This window comes from Camelus ferus, chromosome 9, assembly GCF_009834535.1.
Source record: "Camelus ferus isolate YT-003-E chromosome 9, BCGSAC_Cfer_1.0, whole genome shotgun sequence".
Taxonomy (NCBI): domain Eukaryota; kingdom Metazoa; phylum Chordata; class Mammalia; order Artiodactyla; family Camelidae; genus Camelus; species Camelus ferus.
This window is the reverse complement of record NC_045704.1, coordinates 12,037,722-12,057,909: the sequence shown is the minus strand read 5'-3', so window position 1 is coordinate 12,057,909 and position 20,188 is coordinate 12,037,722. Positions and strand designations below refer to the sequence as shown.

Genomic DNA, 20,188 nt, shown 5'->3' with positions numbered 1-20,188 from the left:
TCATCTTGGTGTCGCAGGTAATGAGGTTGATCCACCTACGGGTCACACAGATCCAGTGGCTTGCTCAGCGTTAGCGCGGGAACTGGCCCCCGGGGGTCGTGGGGTTCCAAGCGTCCTGGGCACGCTCAGGGTTTTCCCAAGTCAGTTCTTCAATGGGCCTCAAGGTGGCGCCGTAGAGCAAATGGTGGCTTCTAATACCTCGGGTTTAAAATTTCTTCTTGGGTGCTTGGCGGCGCATCTCAGACTCGAAAGGCACATGAATCTCTACGGGATCTTGCTAACATGCAACTCCCGACTCAGTGGGTCTGAGGAGGAGGCAGGAATGTACTCTTCTAACAGGATCCCCAGGGATGCTGATACGGCGAGGGCTTAAGTACCAATGAGTCTGCGTATCTGTGCGAGCAGCTTAAGGAACTTCAGGACAATAGTAATCACGCTCACAATCATCACAGAAACAGCCGTTTTCACGCACTCGTTCTGTGCCAGGCTCTGCGCGCTTGCCTTTATATGCATTCTCTCCTTTGGTGCGCACGGTCGCCCTATGAGAGAATCCCGTGGTACAGAACCGGAAGCAGATGCGGATCGGCCGCATCCATCACCTCTTGACTGCGGGACAGACACCATCCATGACAGACTCAGCCCAGGGTCTGGGGGGAACGACGTGGCGGGGGGGGAGCTCTGGAGTCTGGCTGCAAGACCACAGGGTTGCGGTGGGCATTTAGGCACCTGGAAGTGGGGGAGAGAGCTAATCAGGGCCAGCAAAGGAAACCCCGGATCCGGGATTGACCCCCTTAGAAATCAGCGCAGGAATCCTTCCTTCCCTTTCTCTCTGTCTCTCTGTCTCTTTGTATCTGTCTTTGTGTATGTATGTATGTATGTATGTATGTATGTATGTATGTATTTTACTGAGTCCCTCTCTCCATCTCCCTAAGTCCTTCTTCAACCTTTCCTCTGTATTTCTGTTTTAATCTCTCTCTCTTTAAGTGTCCCCAAAGGGCTGCCGCTTTCTCTCTCTCTCCTTTTTAAATCTGAATGTCTTTAAATCTCTTCTAGCCTCTTTCTTTAAAGTTCTCTCCCCTCTTCTCTTTCTCCCCCCAATTCCCCCCTTCCTCCCTCTCCCTTTTTCCCCCCTCCCCCTCCCGCACTATCACACATCATCCTAGCTTGGGCCCTGTGTTCCTCTGTTTGCTTCTGTTGGCTCAAGCACGTTGTGGTTTTGGGCATAAGCTCAGGACTCCTACTCCCTTGATTCACATCCTGGCTCTGCTACGTACCAGCTGCAGACATCGAGCCAAATTAACCCAACCTCACTGCCCCTCTGCCTCCTCACTTGTTGAGAGCCTCCCTCCTGAGAGGCTGCTGTCAGAACCGGAGAGACAAGGCATGTCACAAATGCAGCAAGGTGTCTGGCACTCAATAAATGGTGGCTGTCATCATCATCATCAGCATCATTATTATTATTACTAATAAAAGGTAACCCACTGCCAGCCTCTCTGTAGCCAACAATTAGATGCTTATCTGGTGTGTGGAATGCATCGGGAAGTTCCTCCCACCAGCAAAGTTGGGGCCACTCCCTGACCTCGGTTTCTAGCCAGGATCAAGCACCCCAAGAGCGAGGGCACCGGGCGTAGGACGCACCAGCTTTCTGAGACACACCCGATGACACTTTTCACCCTTAATCGCGGCCTCTTCAATATCCTGAGCCAATTCTGTGCATTTAGAGTGTTTTGTTGGGGGAGGGTAAATCAGGCAAGAATCGGCCGTGTTGGGTTAGATTAAGGGTCTGATTTAACAAGTTAGGGATATAAAATAGTATCAGAAGGTGGCCACGAGGCATAGAAACACACAACACACACACACACACACACACACACACACACACACACACACACACACACAGATTCCCTAGACTTGCAGAAGAGGTTCAGCCCATGGACACTGTTCATGCAGTGGCTTGACAATTTGACAAGGTAATTTTTTAACTTCCTTTAGACCTTAGGTGCAGGGAGGGGTTGAATATCATACGCATCTTTATGATCACTGATTTGCACAGGAGCCCTCTTTTATCTTCCTTCCTTCCTTCTCCCCACCCTCCCTCAGTCTTACAAAATGTGTAGTGTGGTTCTTATATGTGTGTAATTTTAATTTGTGTAACTGGCGCTGGATTGCACATCTCAGTCTATTCTAAATTGTTTTTCAACCAGCACTGTCTTTTTAAGACCCATCCATGCTCTGTGTGTTCCTACATCTGCCCCACTGCATCAGGGCTACACAGGAACTCCACGGGGTTTGTCCACACATCCACCCAACAATCCGCCCGCGGGATGGACACTCTATGGCTGCCAACTCCCAGACACCACAAAGAAAACTGCGAGGCACATCCTTGTACGTGTCCCCTTGTGGGTGTGTAAGAATTTCTTGGGGATGTATAGCCAGGAGAGAAATTGCTGAATCATAGGGTGTGTGTTTACTCAATTTGATGAAATAGTGCCAGATCCTTCCTCAGAATTTTAGGCACCACACTTAACCCCAGTCACACCTGAACATTCTAATGTCTGTACATCCCTAACAACACTTGACGCTACCCACCCTTCTGATTTTCTCTACCCTAATAGCTGTAAAGTATCTCTTTGTTGTTTCAACTTACATTTCTCTGGTAACTAATGAGTTTGAACATCCCCTCATATACATAGCGTTTCTGCAAATTGCCTGTTCACGTCTTTTACCCATTTTCCCATAAAGGTGTCCATCTTTTTTCTTATCAATTCACAGGTGCTTCTTGCCTATTGTAAGTATTAGTTTCTTGGCCAGTTTGACAAATGCCTATCAACAGTCCCTCTGACCCTCCTTTAAATGCAGACTCTTGGTTTTTATGTAATCAACTTAATAAATGTTTTGTCTTATGATCTGTGCTTTTGAAGCCTTAAGATGTTGTTCCCTATCACAGAGATTCAGATATTCTCCTTGATTTTTTTTTCTGTTAGCTTTATAAGTGTATCTTTCCCATGTTGGTCTTTCCTACCTATTGAGTCCATTTTCATGTGTGGTGTCCGATAGGAAGCTAGGTTTATTTTTTTTTAACACCACTTAGTAAGTACACCATCTTTCCCTATTAATCTGAGTTGCTACTTTATCATGTTTTATATACAGTACATAATATTATGTTGTGCTCCCATGGGCTTCTGTCTGAGCTCTTCCTCTGTGTCACCATCCATTTGTCTGTCCTTGCACTAACACCTCACTTTAAAAAAACACATTAGCTTTGTTTTGTAGAATGTCTTAACGTGTAGTAGGGGCAAGAAGCTTATTTCTTGTGCCATCACAGCCCTATTGTCACCACTTACATCGCCACGCAGGAAATACAACGATCCTCTCCACCCTTAGTGGAAACTATTTACTGACATCTGTCCCCTCCTGGTTCTGGAGCCAGCCTCCGTGCTGGAAAAGACGCATCCTCACGCAGAGAAAGCTCAGCCTGCCCAGGAAAATCTGCGCAATTCCTCAGCTCAGCTTTTAGCTCCTAGAAATGCTATTTCCCCATCACCTGCTCTGTGCCAGCACACCGAAACCCAGCTGCAGTAGCCCAGACACCTGAGGTTTTACTCTCTTTGTTTCAAACCCAGTTGTTGGGTGTCCACGCCTGGAGCAGGTGCCTAAGCAAGCCATCAGGAGCACAGGCTTCCTCTTGTTTCTCGTGATCCAGTCTTTATCTTGTGGCTTTTATCCTCAAAGTGGCTTGTCCACCTCTGGGCACCTAATGCCGGGTGAGGAGAGAGGGAAGGTCCAAATATAATGCTCTCTTTTTCATCAGCAAAACAAAAACTCCCCAGGAAAACCCAGCTGCTAGGTTTCAACTTATGTCTTATTGCTTAGAACTGGATCGCACGGCTGCCCTGCTGTAGGGTGAACAGCTTTAATTTAGGTCACGTGCCACCCTGAGTAATAGTTGGTCTCAGGTGGCAATGTGGTGCAGGGAATGACAATTACATCTCAGTTTTGCCCAGCTTGCCTTGTGTTGAGTCAGACAGGTTCACAATACATCAGCCTCTGCCTCCTGACCTACGCCTGTCCCTTCCGATCTCCTGCTCACCCTTGAGTCTAAACCTGACAACCTGACCTAGGATGCATCTGGGCTCTGCCATTGGGAGGAGGAAGCATGGAGTGCGTGGAGAATCAAATCACAACTGCTTCTTCTAGACTCTTTCTACCTTAGTTTTAGGAAATGTTACATCAGTAAAATTTTAAACTGTTTAAAACTGCTGAAGATTCCACACATATGAGTGATAAAGAAACAGACTCACGGACTTAGCAAACACTCTTATGGCTACTGGGGAAAGGGGGTGGGAAGGGATAAATCCAGAAGTTTGAGATTTACAAATGTTAGCCACTATATATAAAAACAGATTTTAAAAAAAGTTTCTACTGTATGGCACAGGGATCTATGTTCAATATTTTGTAATAACCTTCAATGAAAAAAATATGAAAACAAATGTATATGCATGACTGGGACACTGTGCTGTGCACCAGAAACTGACACGTTGTAATTGACTGTACTTCAATTTAAAAAAAGCTGTTGAAGAAACTAGAAACTACTCAAATGCCTATTTACAGTAAAAATGGATAAACTGAAGTACATTTGCACCGTAGTATACTGTGCAACAATGAGCAGGGAACATTTACAACTACAGACAAAAATCTGGGTGAACCGAACAAATGTAATATCGAAATTTGGGTGCTGAAGACGAAAACTGAAGTCTCTGGATGTGTCTGAAACGGGCATACCCACAGCCTTCTTAGGGGAACTGCCCAGCCCACGTGGGCAGATGCCGGAGTGGCTGGGGCCCCAGCTTGTATTAGGTGGCCCCGCCCTCCTTGGCCTTAGCTGATTGGACTCAGAGGCAGCACCTGACCCATAGGCAGCCAATCAGGTTTTCTCTCTCTCTGGACTGTGTACTAAGAAAAGCCAGTCACTGGAGCCAGTTATCAGGGGGATGAGGAGGAGATAGAAGATGCCCCTTAGAGAAACTGAGGAGACAGAGACCGTGAAAGCAAGAGCACGTTGGGGAAGAATGAGAGCTCCCAGGGGCGCTGCTTCTGTCCTGACACTTTTTGACTGCACGTCATGGAAAGTCTGGTGATAACTCACCTCCCTTTTCAACATTTTGCCGACAAGCAGCTCGATTTTGTTCTCCATCAAAAGCTGGATGGATCTTCTTAGCACAGAAAGCAGATCATGTCACCATTTGGCTTTAAAACCTCTGGTGTCTTCCCAACCTCAGGAAAACAAACTAGCAAGCTTCCAGGTCCATCGGTCTTTGCATTCTGGGAGACGCCCAGCCTGCCCCCATCTCAGAGCCTTTGTACCTGTCCTTCTGTCTGGAACACCAGGCCCCCAGACATTCGTGGGGGAGTCTCCTTTCATCCCGTAGGTCTCCACTCCAATGCCACCTCCTGTGAGAGGCCCTTTATGTTGGTTTCCTCTTACTGTGGTAACAAATTCTCTCAAACTCAGTGGCTTACAGCACATTTGCTCTCTTATAGTTCTGAAGGTCAGACATCCAATGTAGCCTCACTGGGCTAAAGTCAGCGCAGTGGCAGACAGGGCCGAGTGCCTTGTGGGGGCCTTAGGGGAAAACCATTCCTGTGCCCTTTCCAGCTCCTAGAGGCCACCTACACTCCTAGGCTCACAGCCCCTTCCTCATCTTCAAAACCATCACCATAGCATCCTCCAGTCTCTCATTCTGACCTGCCTCCCACCGCCTCCCTCTTATAAGGACCCCTGGGATTATAATGGTCTCACCCAGATAATCCAGGATAATCTCTCCATCTCAAAATCCTCAATTTAATCACACCTGCCAAGCCCCTTTGCCATATAAGGTCGCATATTCACAGGTTCCAGGAATTAAGATGTGGGCATCTTGGGTTGGGGGTGGTGGCGGCTACTCCCCTCCCACACCCTTGGGACCATCCGATATAAGCAAGCCCCTCTCCCAGCATCCTTTCTCTTTCTTCATGCCTTGTTCTCATTTTATTCACATTGCTTACATACTTCCCAGAGCACATTATGTATTTGTCTGTCTTTTTATTGTCAGTCCCCCTCCACTACAACGAGAGCTTCCCAAGGCAGGAAGTTATCTCTGCTTTGCCTGTTGCAGTATCCCAACCCCCTGGACCCATTCCTGGCATGAAATTGCCAGTCGATCAACATTTGTAAACAAAATGGAAAGCAGCTCAAATGAATCTCTGTTTCTTGCAGTTGATATGACCCAACAGGGCACATGCAGCAGTGCAGAGGGGAGAGGGGCTTGTTCCTGGCTGCTCGGCCATTCAGGGAAGAGACCACACACTGAGTCCACTTCTCAGATGCTTTATTTCTGGGGCCAAATTTGGGCTGCAGCTTCAGAGAAGTGGGGGACTCTGGACCTGAGGAAGGAAGCACTGGGGTGACTGAGACACACCCTCGCTCTGGTCATTATGGGAACTGGTCCATCCACTGTCAGGGAAGGGGGAACTTGACTCCAGGAGACTCCGGGGGACTGGAGAGGTGAACAACCTCAACATTTTGGGGAAGGAACTGGGGTCTGGAAGGAGAGTCAGGGTCCCTGCAGGGGCAGGGATTTGCAGGCGGTGAGGGATGCCAGAAGGCCGGGTCCCGGGGTGACTCATGAATTGGACTGGATGGTTTCCTTGATCCACTTGGTGAACCGGCAGAGGTTGGTGTAGACGCCAGGTCTGTTGGGCTGGGCGCAGGGAAAGTCTCCCCAGGACACGAGGCCTTGGAGTGAGCCATTGCAGACCACGGGGCCCCCAGAATCACCCTGTGGAGGAGAAAGGGAGGCACAGAGAGGCAGAGATGTGGGGAGGTGGAGGGAGGGAGTCACATAGATGAGGAAGGGCCAGGGCAGCAAGAATAGAAACACGGGGAGAGTAGAGAGATGAAGAAACACAGACAAAGACAGAGATGGAGACACAGGTAGAAAGAGAGGCAGAAAGGGAGAATGTTAATATTTCCCCCAAGTCCCTCTCTGCTCAACCCCCCACCTCTTCTCTGTCGCTCTCCCTCATTGTGTGTCTCTCTGTTTCCCTGTATTTCTCTCTCACTCTCCCCTCCAGCCTTTGGATAGCGTGTTTCTCCTACTGGACACCCCTTCCTTTCCCTTTCTCACTCCTCCCCGATCCTTGACGCCAGCCCATCTTGTACTTAATACCTCGCTGTTGCAAAGAAGCAGTTCTCAGCCCCTGGGTGAAGTTTTCTCAACCCAGACACCAATGACACTGGGGCCAGATAATTCTTTGCTGTGGGAGGCTGTCCTGTGCACTGTAGGACATTTGGCAGCAACCCTGGGCTCTGTCCATCACATGCTAGGAACCCGCTTCCTCCCCTGAGGCACAGCTGTGACAACCAAAAATATCTCCAGGCATTTGCCATATACCGGCTGGGGGTTCAGAGTGACCCTGGGACTGAGAATCACTCCCTTGGACTAATTTGGGTTGCCTGTGCTTAATTCCTTATGTCTCCCTGTAACCACCCTCCTATACAATTTCTCAACACTCTTTACTGTGATTTCTTATTTAAGTTTATGCAAGATACCTACACTCTGGCTTTTCTCCCCAGTTAGCGGACCCTGTTTCAAGGCAAAAAAGCTTAGCTGTCCCGACAGCTAAATTTCAACTCTCTTGTGGTTTAATTTCTCTCATTATTTTTTGTTTGCTCTTGTTTATTATCCCTGCAGAGTTTCTTTTGATCAGCAGTTAGTGAACTGCTCTGAGCCTTGGCTCCTCCTCTGTCAAACAGAGCTAATCATAATGGTTAAATGAGTTAATGAGCCGATGCATGTGAACCACTTAAAAGAGTGTCTGGCAATTAATTAGCGCTATTATTACTATTATACTATTAGTATTGTTGTTATTATTTCTTGCTTTTTGTGGTCACACCCAGACCACACTGTGGTATGAAAAAGCCACTTGAGGTCTAGGAAAAACATCCAAGGTACTAACCTTGGCTCCAGGAAGGCTAAGTGGTTTAAAATGCTGACACCCGAATAAGATCTGCTTTCTTCTGATAAAAAGTCCCTCCACCCATCCCTCTATCCAGATACGCATGCTTCCTGAGTTAAGTGGAGACAGAGATTAAACGGGGAGACCTGGGAAGCTGTTGCAACTGTCATGTTTGTAAGATCATGGGAGAGCTTCTCACAGCCATCCGAATGGGACTAGAGTGCTATCTGAGCCCACAGCTTACTAAATGCCAGTATTACTGAAGCATACATCCTGCCAGCAGGGATAATAAACAAAAGCATGCTAATTTACATCCCTCTAGAACCTTTGGAAGCCTGAATACAGGTAAGGGTCCTGAGCTGTAATAGGTTAATTTCTGTCATCCTCAACAAATAGAGCTCCCATGAGAACATAGAGAAACTCTGTACCATGGGATCAAGAAATACTTGCTGAACATTGGGTCCCACTCATCTCTCCAGGCCCAACTCCTGTCCCCCAAACAGGCTGGCTCTTTTCTAGTTTTTGAATCAGCCAAACTCTTCCATGCCTCAGGGCCTTTGCACATGCTTTTCTTGCTCTTAATCTTTGCAAGGCTGGCTCCATTGTGTCATTCAGTCTCTGGAGCTCCCATGCCACCTCTTCAAGGCCCTCCCAACCACCCTTCCAAATATTGCCCCTCCATCACTTGCCAACATAAAACTAAATTTCATATTCTGCATAGCCCTTACCACTCTCTGAAATTGCTCTGCTTATGCGGTCTCTCGACCACAGGCTTTTTTTTTTTTTTTTTTAACCTTTTTGCTCCTCCAGCACTTCCAACAACTTTGTAATCAATCCTCTCTATTAACTATTTTCTTTTTTTCAATACCTACCGTGGGTCTCTGTTTTCCTTCCTTAAGACATTTTACTAGCATTTGTCAGAAGAAAAAAAATTCAGACTACAAATTTTGTGGGAACAAGATACTTGACTGCATCTGCCTGAAATGTGCCAAAATAAATAAGACAAAACTGTGAGTGTGAAGGGTGGCCCCTTAGATATGATATGTTTATGCAGTGCACATCTTGCCAACCATACAGAACAGCCTTGATCTCTCTCTTGAGACCTGTGCTGTCTGATACAGTAGCCACAAGCCACATGGGTCTCTTGAGCATTTGAAACATGGCTAGCCCAAACTGAGATATGCTGTCAGTGTGAAAATACACACTGGCTTTCAAAGACTTACTATGAGAAAAAAGTGGATATGAAATCTTCCATTCATAATTATTTTATATTAATGACATTTTGAAATGATGGTACTTGGGATATATGGGATTAAATAGGATATATTATTAAAAATAGTTTCATCTGTTTCTTTTTTACTTTTTCTTTACATCGAGCTACTGGAATGTTTAAAATTACATGTTGGAGAAAGTGTGGAGAAACGGGAACCCTCCTGCACTGTTGGTGGGAATGTAAGTTGGTGCAGCCACTGTGGAAAACAGTATGGAGATTCCTTAAAAAACTAAAAACAGAGTTACCATATGATCCAGCAATCCTACCCCTGTGCATATATCCAGAAAAAAGATGAAAGCTCTAATTCAAAAAGATACATGCACTCCAATGTTCATAGCAGTGCTATTTACAATAGTCAAGACATGGAAGCAACCTAAGTGTCCATGTATGGACAGATAAATGGATGAAGAAGATATGATATACATACACACACACACACACACACACACACACACACACACACACATATATATGTATACACACACAAAGGAGCATTAATTACTCAGCCATAAAAAAGAGTGGAATATTGCCATTTGCAGCAACATGGATAAACCTAGAGATTATCATACTAGTAAAATAGACAGAGAAAGACAAATATAATATCACTTATATGTGGACTCTAAAAAATAGTACAAATGAACTTACTTACAAAACAGAAACAGACTCACAGACAGAGAAAACAAACTAATGGTTACCAAAGGGGAAGGAGGGTAGGGGATAAATTAGGAATATGGGATTAACAGATGTACACACACTACCATATATAAAATAGATAAACAACAAGGATTGATTGTGTAGCACAGGGAAGTCTATTAAGTATCTTGTAATAAACTGTAATGGAAAAAAATTTTTTTAAGAAAATAGATATATACACGTATATATGTATAAACGAATCTCTCTGCTGTACACGTGAAACGCACACAGTGTTATAAATCAACTGTGTTTCACTGCTCAAGAATGTGAGCTCTGTGGGAACAGAGGTGCTAACCTATTTGATCATTGTGGGGTCCCCACAGCAAGGGGTTACACAGTTGGTTTGTGTGTATCTGCTGAAAGAATGGAGAGTCTCAAGCCTTACCTGGCAGGAGTCTCTGCCCGCCTGGTCACCAGCACAGAACATGGTGGCATCTATCTGATTTGGATAGGCCTCCTTGCACCTGTCGTCACTGAGCACCGTGATGTTCAAGCACTGGAGGGTTTTGGGGAAGGTAACTGTCAAACAGAGAAATGCAGACAAGGGCCACAGTGAGTGGTGGAGAAAGAGAGGAAAGGGCAGAGTGCTCGGGGACAGAGAGGGGAAGGCAGATATAGGTGGGCATCAAAAGGGACCTGGACACTCACCCTGGGGGCTTTTGGTTGTTCCCCAGCCAGACACCAAGCACCTGGTCCCAGCAGATGGACAACGGGAGGAGATTTTGATGGGCCTGACATCCCAAGTCTCACGGATTTTTCTGTTCAGTTTGATGAGCATGAGGTCATTGGAGTGGCTGGGGTGGGAATAGCCAGGGTGGGGGATGGATTTGATGCCCCGGAACAGCTGTTGCCCAGATTCATAGGTGGGTGACAGGGCATGGTGGCCAAGACGGATTCTGAAAAATCTGAGGAAGATGGTGTTGATCATGACCAACCCTGACCCCTGTCCCCATATCCAATGCCAGCTGCAACGCCAGACCTAGTCCCAACCCCAATTCCACTGCCCATTCCCAACCCCAATTTATCTCCAGCCTCATGCTTATCTCCACCCTGGTCACAACTCCAAGCCCATCTCCATCCCATCCCCAACACCAACCCTAATCCTTTCCCCACACAGAAACCACCTACATATGCATCCTCAACCCCAAACCTAACCATTCTCAACCCCCAACCCAGCCACGCTCAACCTCAAATCCAGTCATCTCCAACCTCACCCATGACTTTAACCCCAACCCCATCTTCAATTCTACATCTATCCCCAAGCCCTATCCTTTCCCAGTTCCAATTTATCTCCACCTCACCCCAATTTCCACCCACCTCTAATTCTAGAATCAAACCTCATTCCGTCTCCATCCCAAACCATCAGCATGTGCATGCCCAAACCCAAATCCAGCCCATTCTCAACCCCAAACCCAACCCTAACGCCAGCCCTAATCCTTGACCTACCCCCAAATCATCAACCTATTCATTCCTAACTTCAAATTCAGCCTTCTCCAACCCCATTCCTATCTCTAACACAACCCAGTCTTCAGCTCCACAGCGATTTCCAATCCCAACCCCATCTTCATCCCATCCCATCCCACCTCCAGTTCTAAAGCCAAACCAAATCACATCTCCATTCCTAAGCATCCAACAGTTGTATTCCTAGCTCCAAACCCAACTCATCTCTAACTCCCATCCCCTAGTACAACCCCTTCCCCAATCTAATCCCATCCCCACCCCACTCTCCTCCTCAACTCCATTCTAAATCCCGACTCTACCTCCCCCTGCTTCCTCAGCCCCATCCCATCCCCACCAGATCCCCATCTCCATGGCTCATCCCCCATCCCCAGTCCTGCCTCCCAAGTCCTTCCCCCGCGCCTTGCCCAGCCATCCTCCTGGAGCCCCCACTCACGGCTTCCGGCAGTGGGCGGCCGTGAGCAGCCACTGGGGGTCCACCAGCACGGCCCCACAGTAGAGCTGGTTGGGTCGCATCAGCAGCGCACCCTGCCATGGCTGGGTGTGCATCTCACAGTCCGTCCCATTCACGATGCGGTTGCTGCTGCTGTCATCTGTCCGGGTGTCCTCCCCGGCTCCGGCCCCGGCCCCGGGTCCGAGGTCCTGGGTGCTCCCAGAGGGCCTGGTACCAGAGGGGCTGTCGCAGGAAGCAACATCATTTGCAAGAACAGGCTCTGCGGGCAGAAAATGGGCAAGATGGAGCTCGGGGTTTGGGGCTTGGATTCAAGAAGGAGGATCAGCCAGAGGATGTTTGACATCGGAAAGGGTGCTTATGTTGAGGGGCCAGTGCCAGGACGTTAGGAGTGGGACCAGGTTTCAAGAAGTGGGGTTCAAGCTTTAGTGAATGGGCTGGAGGTAGCAGAGCCTGAGATGTGGGCAGGGCCAAGGCCAGGGTCGGGTGGAGGAGTCAATCCCATAAGGAGCCTTGACTTTGGGAGAAGAGGCAAGGGCCAGCTTCTCAGAGCCGTGGACAGGAAAGGAGGTGGAGCCTGGCCCAAAGTGGGAGAGCCAAAGGGCCTGGGTCTTTCTTGGGGAAGGGGCACAGCCCAAGGATCCCTGACTGTGGAGTCTGGGCTTGGGGTGTGGTTGTTGAAAAGGCGCGGAGTCAGAGCTTGTGGGCTGGGCCAGAATTGGAGGAGCAGACCCAGGAAAAGTGCTCCGGATGGGGGTGGCCCCCCTTGGCAGGTGGGGGTGGAGGAGAGCAGAGCCGTCTTGTGAATTCTCAAACACAACTGTGGCCCCCGAATCATCCTGCGAATACCCTTCTCCCTCACACAAACCTGCAGATAGGAACACAGATACCCCACTCCATCACTGGTTCCCCCATAGTCCGTCCACTCACTCATACTCCTGCTGAGGACCCAGGCAAGCGGAGCCCTGGGGCTGCCTTGGTTTCCGCCCACACTCCAAGAAACACACACACAACAGTGTCAAAGACACGCATACAGGCAGTTACACAGAGAAGTCCATTGTCTTCCACAGGGACAGCCACACCCACAGCTCCGTCTTGTGGAACCCTGTCTTACCAGATACACACATTTGGGGGCAGCCTTACATGATCTCACTCGCCCACGCACAGTGTCTTGGTGACCTGCATGTGTACACCTCCTATACAGACATGGAGAGGCTGCCACTCACTTCTGCACACAGCACAATGGCATGGTGACAACATTAGTCCCAGTGGACCCAGGGCAAGTCAGGTAACATATCCACCTTTACACAGCCACTGGCTCACGGTGACAGCCTCTTCTGCATGAAAGCAGCTCTTTTGGCCCTTTTCCTGTTTGTCAATTTCTCTTCCCCTCTAACCCTGAAAGAACTTCAATACAGGAATGAAGATCTCTAAGCAGTTTAAACTAACTCCTGACTTACACGCTCCTAAATGCACACCATGCCTTGCTTAACCTGTTGATTCTTTTCCTAGATTAAAAGAAGTTAAGAATGAAGAATAAAGTAATTAAAGAATGACTCTCTATCTCTAACAGCCCCTTTAGCCATCCTGCAGGCAAGATAACATTTAGAGAGAGCCAGCCAGTCTGCACTCAGCGGAGAAGGATGCGGAATGCAACCTCCTGCCTCGGTGATTCACTGAGATTCTTCCTCCCATTTTTAGTTTTCAAAACTGTCATGGCTGAGCAGACTTGTCAGAGTTGGTCTCTGGACCTGAGTCTACCTTCTCCCCAGATTGCTGGCTTTTCTGATCAAAGCACCTTTCCTTTCTCCTGACACTTGCCTCTTGAATTATTGGCTTTTGAGTAGTTAGCAACTAAACCTGGGTTCAGTAACAGATTTTGGTACCCAGCGTAGGCCTGTGTTCTCATGACAGCCTGGTTCAGCTTGGACCCACTGGCTGCAGCATCGCGTGGGGTTGACCTTGAAGAGCCAGCCGCTCATGGCTAGCCAGCCCAGAAGGAAAAATTCTCAAGAAAGTCCTAGCAGCTGCCAGAACTACTTGTTCTGGGGATTCTTCCTGTCTCTCCCTCTGCTCAGCACTGAATGCTGGTTTTCACTTTCTGGGGGTGGAAATGGAAATGTGCATTTGAGACGAGCTTAGCAGCTCCAGGGCCAGGCTTTCCCACTGGCGCTTGCCCAGGGAGCCTCCTCCTGCAGCCAGCTGATCCTGATGTGCGTCGGCCATTAAGCCGCAGGCACCGTTTGGACAAGGGGTGCTCTTTTGGGCCAGTTGGTTCTGACATGGGTATGCTGTTGAGAGCCGTTTGCATTTAAAGGAGTGCCTGATGAGGGCTCACACTGGGCAATCTGTGAGGGCCGTACACGTGTGTTTCGTACTTGGTGATTTATGGTTGTCATTCCGCCTTGTGAAATGGGAAATCCTGGTTCTGTTCCACCGTGGAGCCCTCTTGGGCAAATTCTGTCTGACTGGAAAGAGTTTAGCTATGAGCCTATGACTAAGAAAAAGACGACATTTTATTATAACACTGTGTGGCCACAATATTCTTTAGACTCCAGAGAAAATTAGTTAAGGTGAAACTGATTTTGAAAAATTCCAGAACTGGTTCTTTTTTTTTTGTTTTCTTGCATATGCAGTTAGAAAGAAAAAACAGCTTGTTAAAATATTGTTTCAGAATTCTGGCTCTAAGGGAACAAGTCCTTCTAGGAGAGTTTGCTTTTCTCTCCCTGTGCCTGGAGACCGGATCCTCAGGAACACTTATCTAGACCATCTGCAATTCCTGAGACTGAAGGGAAAAAAAAAAAAAAAACTGAAAAGAGGTTTTTGAAATTTAATGTATTCCAACTATCACTTACAAACTAGTGAGTTTTATATTGTAATACCCAATTCATGACTAAGCTTAGAAAATGAAGCTATGAGCTCTCTGGTTGTTTCTGTCTGTATGTCTATGTGTGTGTTATATATACGTGTCTTTACCTTTGGATCGTATTTTCAAAATTAATTTGTGAATGAGCTCTACTTAACTGGCTTAAAGGAAATTAAGTGCTTATATAAATTCTCAGAAACACAGGAGGTGACCAACCAGAATGAATTTCAGGATCACGTGAACCGGGAAATAGTCAATGTTAAAAATAACACCTGGTCTTAAAGTTAGTTTAGATTTGTTGATGTAATTAATATGATATGTCTGTAGAGTCACCAACATTAAGTATAATACTTTTTTTTGTATCTGGGTTTAATATAAGTCAAAATCTGATTATATCTGTTGCAAATTTATCAGCAAAACAAAACTTGGTATGATGAAAGTTCTATAAGTAAGTTAAATGCAAGATAAGAGCTTTGGGATGAACTCTTCAGGAATAATTGTATTTCAGAAATGTCTACAGATCTCTCCAGATATTGGGCAACTTGAAATTTAGAGTTTTGCTAAATCAAGTTAAGCAATGGAAGTTTATTGAATAGCTAGGTCATTTGCAAATAAAATAAGATACTGAAACATTAATTACTGAACACCGACTTCCTTTTACCAGAGAAACTAAATGCATTTAGTTAGGACTACTGACGAATATGCTTGATGCCACCCTGAGGTGTTCTCTATGAGAAAGCACATGTTTTTAGAAATTATTGGTGTTCATGTTTACCAACCCACAGGAGGTTAATGCAAAACACAGTTCAAAATTGTTTACCTGGCCAATTAATAATACTTGCTCTGACTCTGGCCATAAATGTACATTTTCTTCTAAAGTTACTCCGGCTTAATCAGAGCAACAAGCAAAATTTCAGCCAAAGAATATAACCTCCCACAATTATGGGATGGATTTATGTGGTTAACACCAGGGTATGTTCATTTAAGTTTAAGGGTTCCCTTATACTGAGAGTAATTAAACCACGCCAAGGGGAACCAGCCTAGTAGCACTAGGAAATTGGACTGGGTGCCTGTGGGCAATGCCAACATGTGGTTTCCCTTAAAGATGAGGACTGGCACAGAACAGACTAAGTCAGATGACCCGGGGATATACTGGGCTGTACCTCGTGGAAGTTCTGGACTTAAATTCTTACTTATGACCGCATTAGTACTGCTAGCTATGCTATTTATATATTGCTTATTTTACAAAATTGTTCTTTCTTACATCACCAAATGTGTGACTAAGCCTCTGATAAAAACAATGATGGCTAGGCAACTTGGAGCAGTTGACCAGATACACAGTTCTGTGTGAGCTCAGTGAATATAATAGTGTAACTCGAGATATGGGAAGAAGCAACAAGGGAGATGATTTTTTTTCCCTCTGGACCATAACAGACTAGTGATACAGGTGGTCCAGAGACTTTTGGCTACTGTTAATGAAGCCTGGTCCCATAACAGCACGCCGAGTGGCCTAGCGATGAAATCTTTGCCTGACTGAGCACTCCCAGCACCACGGGGTGAAACAGTCATGAAATGCCTCCCAAATCCAAGGCCATGTATGACCTGCCAACCAAAAACTGGCACTTGCCATCCACCTCGGCAAGGATTCAGTCACAAGCCACTGCAGCTGCTGACCTGCAACACACCCCAAAAAGAGTTCAGGGTGGAGATCAGGAATGGGGCGTTCTGTGCTCTGAGAAAAACTGGCAAAGCAGGCCTTCGGATAGCTAGATATTTTCAGGAGAAGATTTTACGAGCCCCAATTTTTGCATCTCCTCATCTCCAGAAAAGCACTGAAATCATTAACGGTGACATCTGTTTTGGCCATTGAGGAGGGAAATGCCTTTGAAAGTCAAAATGGAGTAGCTGTGGTTCAGACATTCAAGGTAAAAGTAGGTGGCCACCGTGGGTGTGACTTCAGACACGCTCCTGTGTTTGCTGAGGACCTGAAATTTCTGAGCTGTGTCACACTCGGATGCCACCAGCCATTCTCAGAGCAGCGTCTGGGGGTGCAACCAAGCAGGACCCCGTGGGCGCCTCTGTCAAGTTTATGACTTTATTCCTTTTCGGGTTCTGCCCCTGTTCCTCTTCAAGATTGAGGAGTATCAAAGGAGGGGGGGGGACTGGAACTGAGCAGAACCCTGCAGGGCCCCCCCCCCAAAGTGCAAAAGCGCTTCCATGTCCCCTCCTCTTGTTTGTGGAAAACCTCAAGCCTCCCTGAGTCACAAAAGAGCAGGTTCAACTGGTTAACGATAAGGACAGCAGAGTCACAGACTCTCTCCGTGTCTCGTGCACATTCCTGAGTCATTTCACAGACACTGTAACTGCCACCAGAGGGGAAGAGCTAACTGCATGATGACCAGACTGCGGCCACAACATCAGCGGCCCCATCTTGAGCAGGACTGAATCTGTGGCCTCAGGGGAATGGGATTGACATGATTGCTCATAATCATCTGTATCTTTGTGGGCATCAAAATAATCATAGCTTGTTCTGCCCCCAGATGTAAACAGGCAACTAAAATTGTCAGCAAAGAGATGCTATCGACCCGCATCTTATCTCTTCCACTCGGAGAACACGGGACTGTCCGTCAGCATGAAGAAGTTTACAGAAAATGGACCTTGGCTCCTAAGCCCTTAGAAATGGGATGATGTTTGACGCTGGGGAACTGAAAGCAGCTCTTTTGCCCCTTTCCTGTTTGCCCGTTTCTCTTCCCCTCTAAGCCTGAAAGCACCCAATTACAGGAATGAAGGTCTCTAAGCAGCTTAAACTAACTCCTGACTTATGCGCTCCTGAATGCACACCACACCTTGCTTAACCTGTTGATTGTTTTCCTAGATTAAAAGTAGTAAGAATGAAGAATAAAGTAATTAAAGAATGACTAACTCTCTACCCCTAACAGCCCCCTTAACCAACCTGCAGGCAGATCACTGGGGCAAGATAACATCTGAAGAGAGAGTCAGCCAGTCTGCATGCAACGGAGAAGGATGCAGAATGCAACCTCCTGCCTCTCGATGATTCACTGAGATCCTTTCTCATTTTTAGTTTTCAAAACTGTCATGGCTGAGCAGACTTTTCAGAGTTGGTCTCTGGACCTGAGTCTACCTTCTCCCCAGACTGCCAGCTTTTCTGATTAAAGCACTTTTTCTTTCTACTGACACTTGCCTCTGGAATTAGTGGCTTTTGAGCAGTGAGCAGCCAAACCTGAGTTTGGTTACATGCACACTCAGTCTGTCATAGCAGGGGTGGGAGCTCCACACACAGCTGCACCGCCACACGTGCAGCCCCCCTACCAATATGCAGTCACATATAATCGCCCAAGCGCAGAATCTCAAGCAGTCACACCGTCACAAATATAGCCACACGTAACCTTGCACCCAGCCACGATCACGCAATCACAAGTGGCAACCCGAGAGCATCTAGCCACACATTTTCATGGTGACAGACACTTTTGTCTCACACAGTCCAGCGACACAGGGTCAGGAACCCCAGATACCAACAGTCACACACAAAGCCAAGCAGCCACACACGCAGTAGCATTCACAGCGCACATACAATCACCCACACAGTTACTGAGACACACCGTCTTAAAAGGCACACACACCCAGTCGCACAAGCACATATACAGCCTCAAAGGGTACTCCTACCTGTCACAGTTGCTTGATATGGGAAAATGTACCACATACACTCACACACACACCCACATACACACACACACCGGGGGGGTGGGTTCTAGTTACCTGTCACTCCCAGAATCAGGGCTGTGATCAGGGCACGGACCATCCATGTTGAGGGGGGTCCTGCCGTTGCCATGACCATTGCACCTGGGAAGTGGGGAAGAGGATGGAAAGGCCCAGGTGATTTTGGGAGCCCTTATCCCACCCCCACCTCCTCCTCTCTCTGGTTCCCCAGGGCAGAGAGGGACCACGAGGACATTGCCCACCCACAGCGCTCAGCTGAGACAAAGGATTATAGACTTCAGAGGAACCACCATCCAGCATCCTCCAGTCTGAGTGAGGAGAGAGGATGGAGAGAGAGAGAGAGATGGGGGCACATCCCAGGCCAGAGCCAACTTGAAGCATCTCTCCCTTCCTGTCCCCCTCCCCAGGCCTCACCTGCCGTGTCCCCCAGGTAGAGGGTGGGGAACTGGGTCCCAGCTCAGCTGCCAGACTCTCAGGCCCGCTGCCACTGGCCTCCACGGTCCTGCCACCACTGCCTCCTTGACTCCGGGCACCCGGCCTGGGTTATAACCACCCACTGATCCCTTGGGCGCATTCCCGGGTAGTGAGGCGCCCTGCCGGGCCCTAGCAAACCACTCCTCTGGCTTCCCCCCACCTCCGCCCCGGAGCATCCCTCAAGCAGCTCGGATGGCCGCTCCCTGCCTCCCTGGCCCCGGGATGGGGAGGGGTCTCCTGGCCCCGAGCCTTGAGCCTCGGACAGGCAGCTCCTCTTGGCTCAAGTGTTTTCCTTCTTCCCTGTTTCCTTCATTCATTCTGCCTCCATCCATCATCTCTCCTCCTAGCCTTCCTTCTCTCCGTGTTCTGCTTCCCTTGAAATCTTTCTGAGCCTCTCTCGGTGTAATGTGCCCACAGAGTCTCCTCTAGGTCTCTCCCCATCCGCTCTGTCTCAGGATCCCTGTTTCTCTGTCTCAAGGTCTCTCCGTCTCTCTGTCCATCCCTGTCTTTCTGGGCCTCTAAGTCTTGCCCTTTATCTGTGTCTTCATGACTCTCTCTCTCTTTTTAATGGTTCTGAATGCGTTTATGTCAAACATACCTTAGAGTTCTCAAGTCTCTCATTTCCCTTCTGCTTTATTATTTTTTCACAGCTTTACCAAGGTAAAACTGTGGTACAATAAACTGCTTGTATTTAGCATGAACAGCGTGATGGGTTTTGACACATATACATCCAACCGTCACCACAGTCAAGACAGTGAACACATCCGCCAGCCCTAAATTTCCTCATGCCCCTTTCTGTGTTTCTGTAATTCTCAGTGACTCTCTCTTTCTCTATACCCCCGAGTCTCTCTGCATCTTTTCTTTTCTGTTCTCTGTCTTTTCTCTGTGACTCTGCCCTTGTCTCTCTCTGTTCCTGTATCTCCCTCTCTTGTTCTCTCTCTCTCCATGTATATATACGTGTGTGTGTGTGTGTGTGAATATATATATCTATATATATCTGTCACTTAGTATCTGTATCTCTGTGTCTTTCTCTCCCTCTGTCTCCCCTGCCCTCCATCTTGGGCCAGGAAGACTCTGGCCACTTTGCTGAGGAATGCCCACAACTCCTTCACCCTGGGACCAGGGCCACGGGGCAGAAAGGGGCAGCGATCCCTTCTGGGGGCCCCGGCAGGTGCCCTAGCCTGCCTGGCTCAGCCCCGCGTGGGTGAGAGAGTTGGGCGTGGCCACCTGTCAGTGG

At 47.7% G+C, this 20,188-nt stretch overlaps 1 protein-coding gene across 1 annotated transcript; it reads right to left on the bottom strand.

Moving 5' to 3' along the window:
- Nucleotides 1–6,351: 6,351 nt before the first annotated feature.
- On the bottom strand, nt 6,352–19,073 carry LOC102521270 (kallikrein-5). The gene is made up of 6 exons (XM_014564881.2): nt 18,892–19,073; nt 18,517–18,600; nt 11,859–12,135; nt 10,613–10,869; nt 10,350–10,483; nt 6,352–6,818 (listed from the first exon to the last, which is right to left on the bottom strand). The coding sequence occupies exons 2-6, from the start codon at nt 18,593–18,595 to the stop codon at nt 6,663–6,665; spliced, it is 903 nt and encodes a 300-aa protein (XP_014420367.1). The 5' UTR covers nt 18,596–18,600; nt 18,892–19,073; the 3' UTR covers nt 6,352–6,662.
- Nucleotides 19,074–20,188: the final 1,115 nt, after the last annotated feature.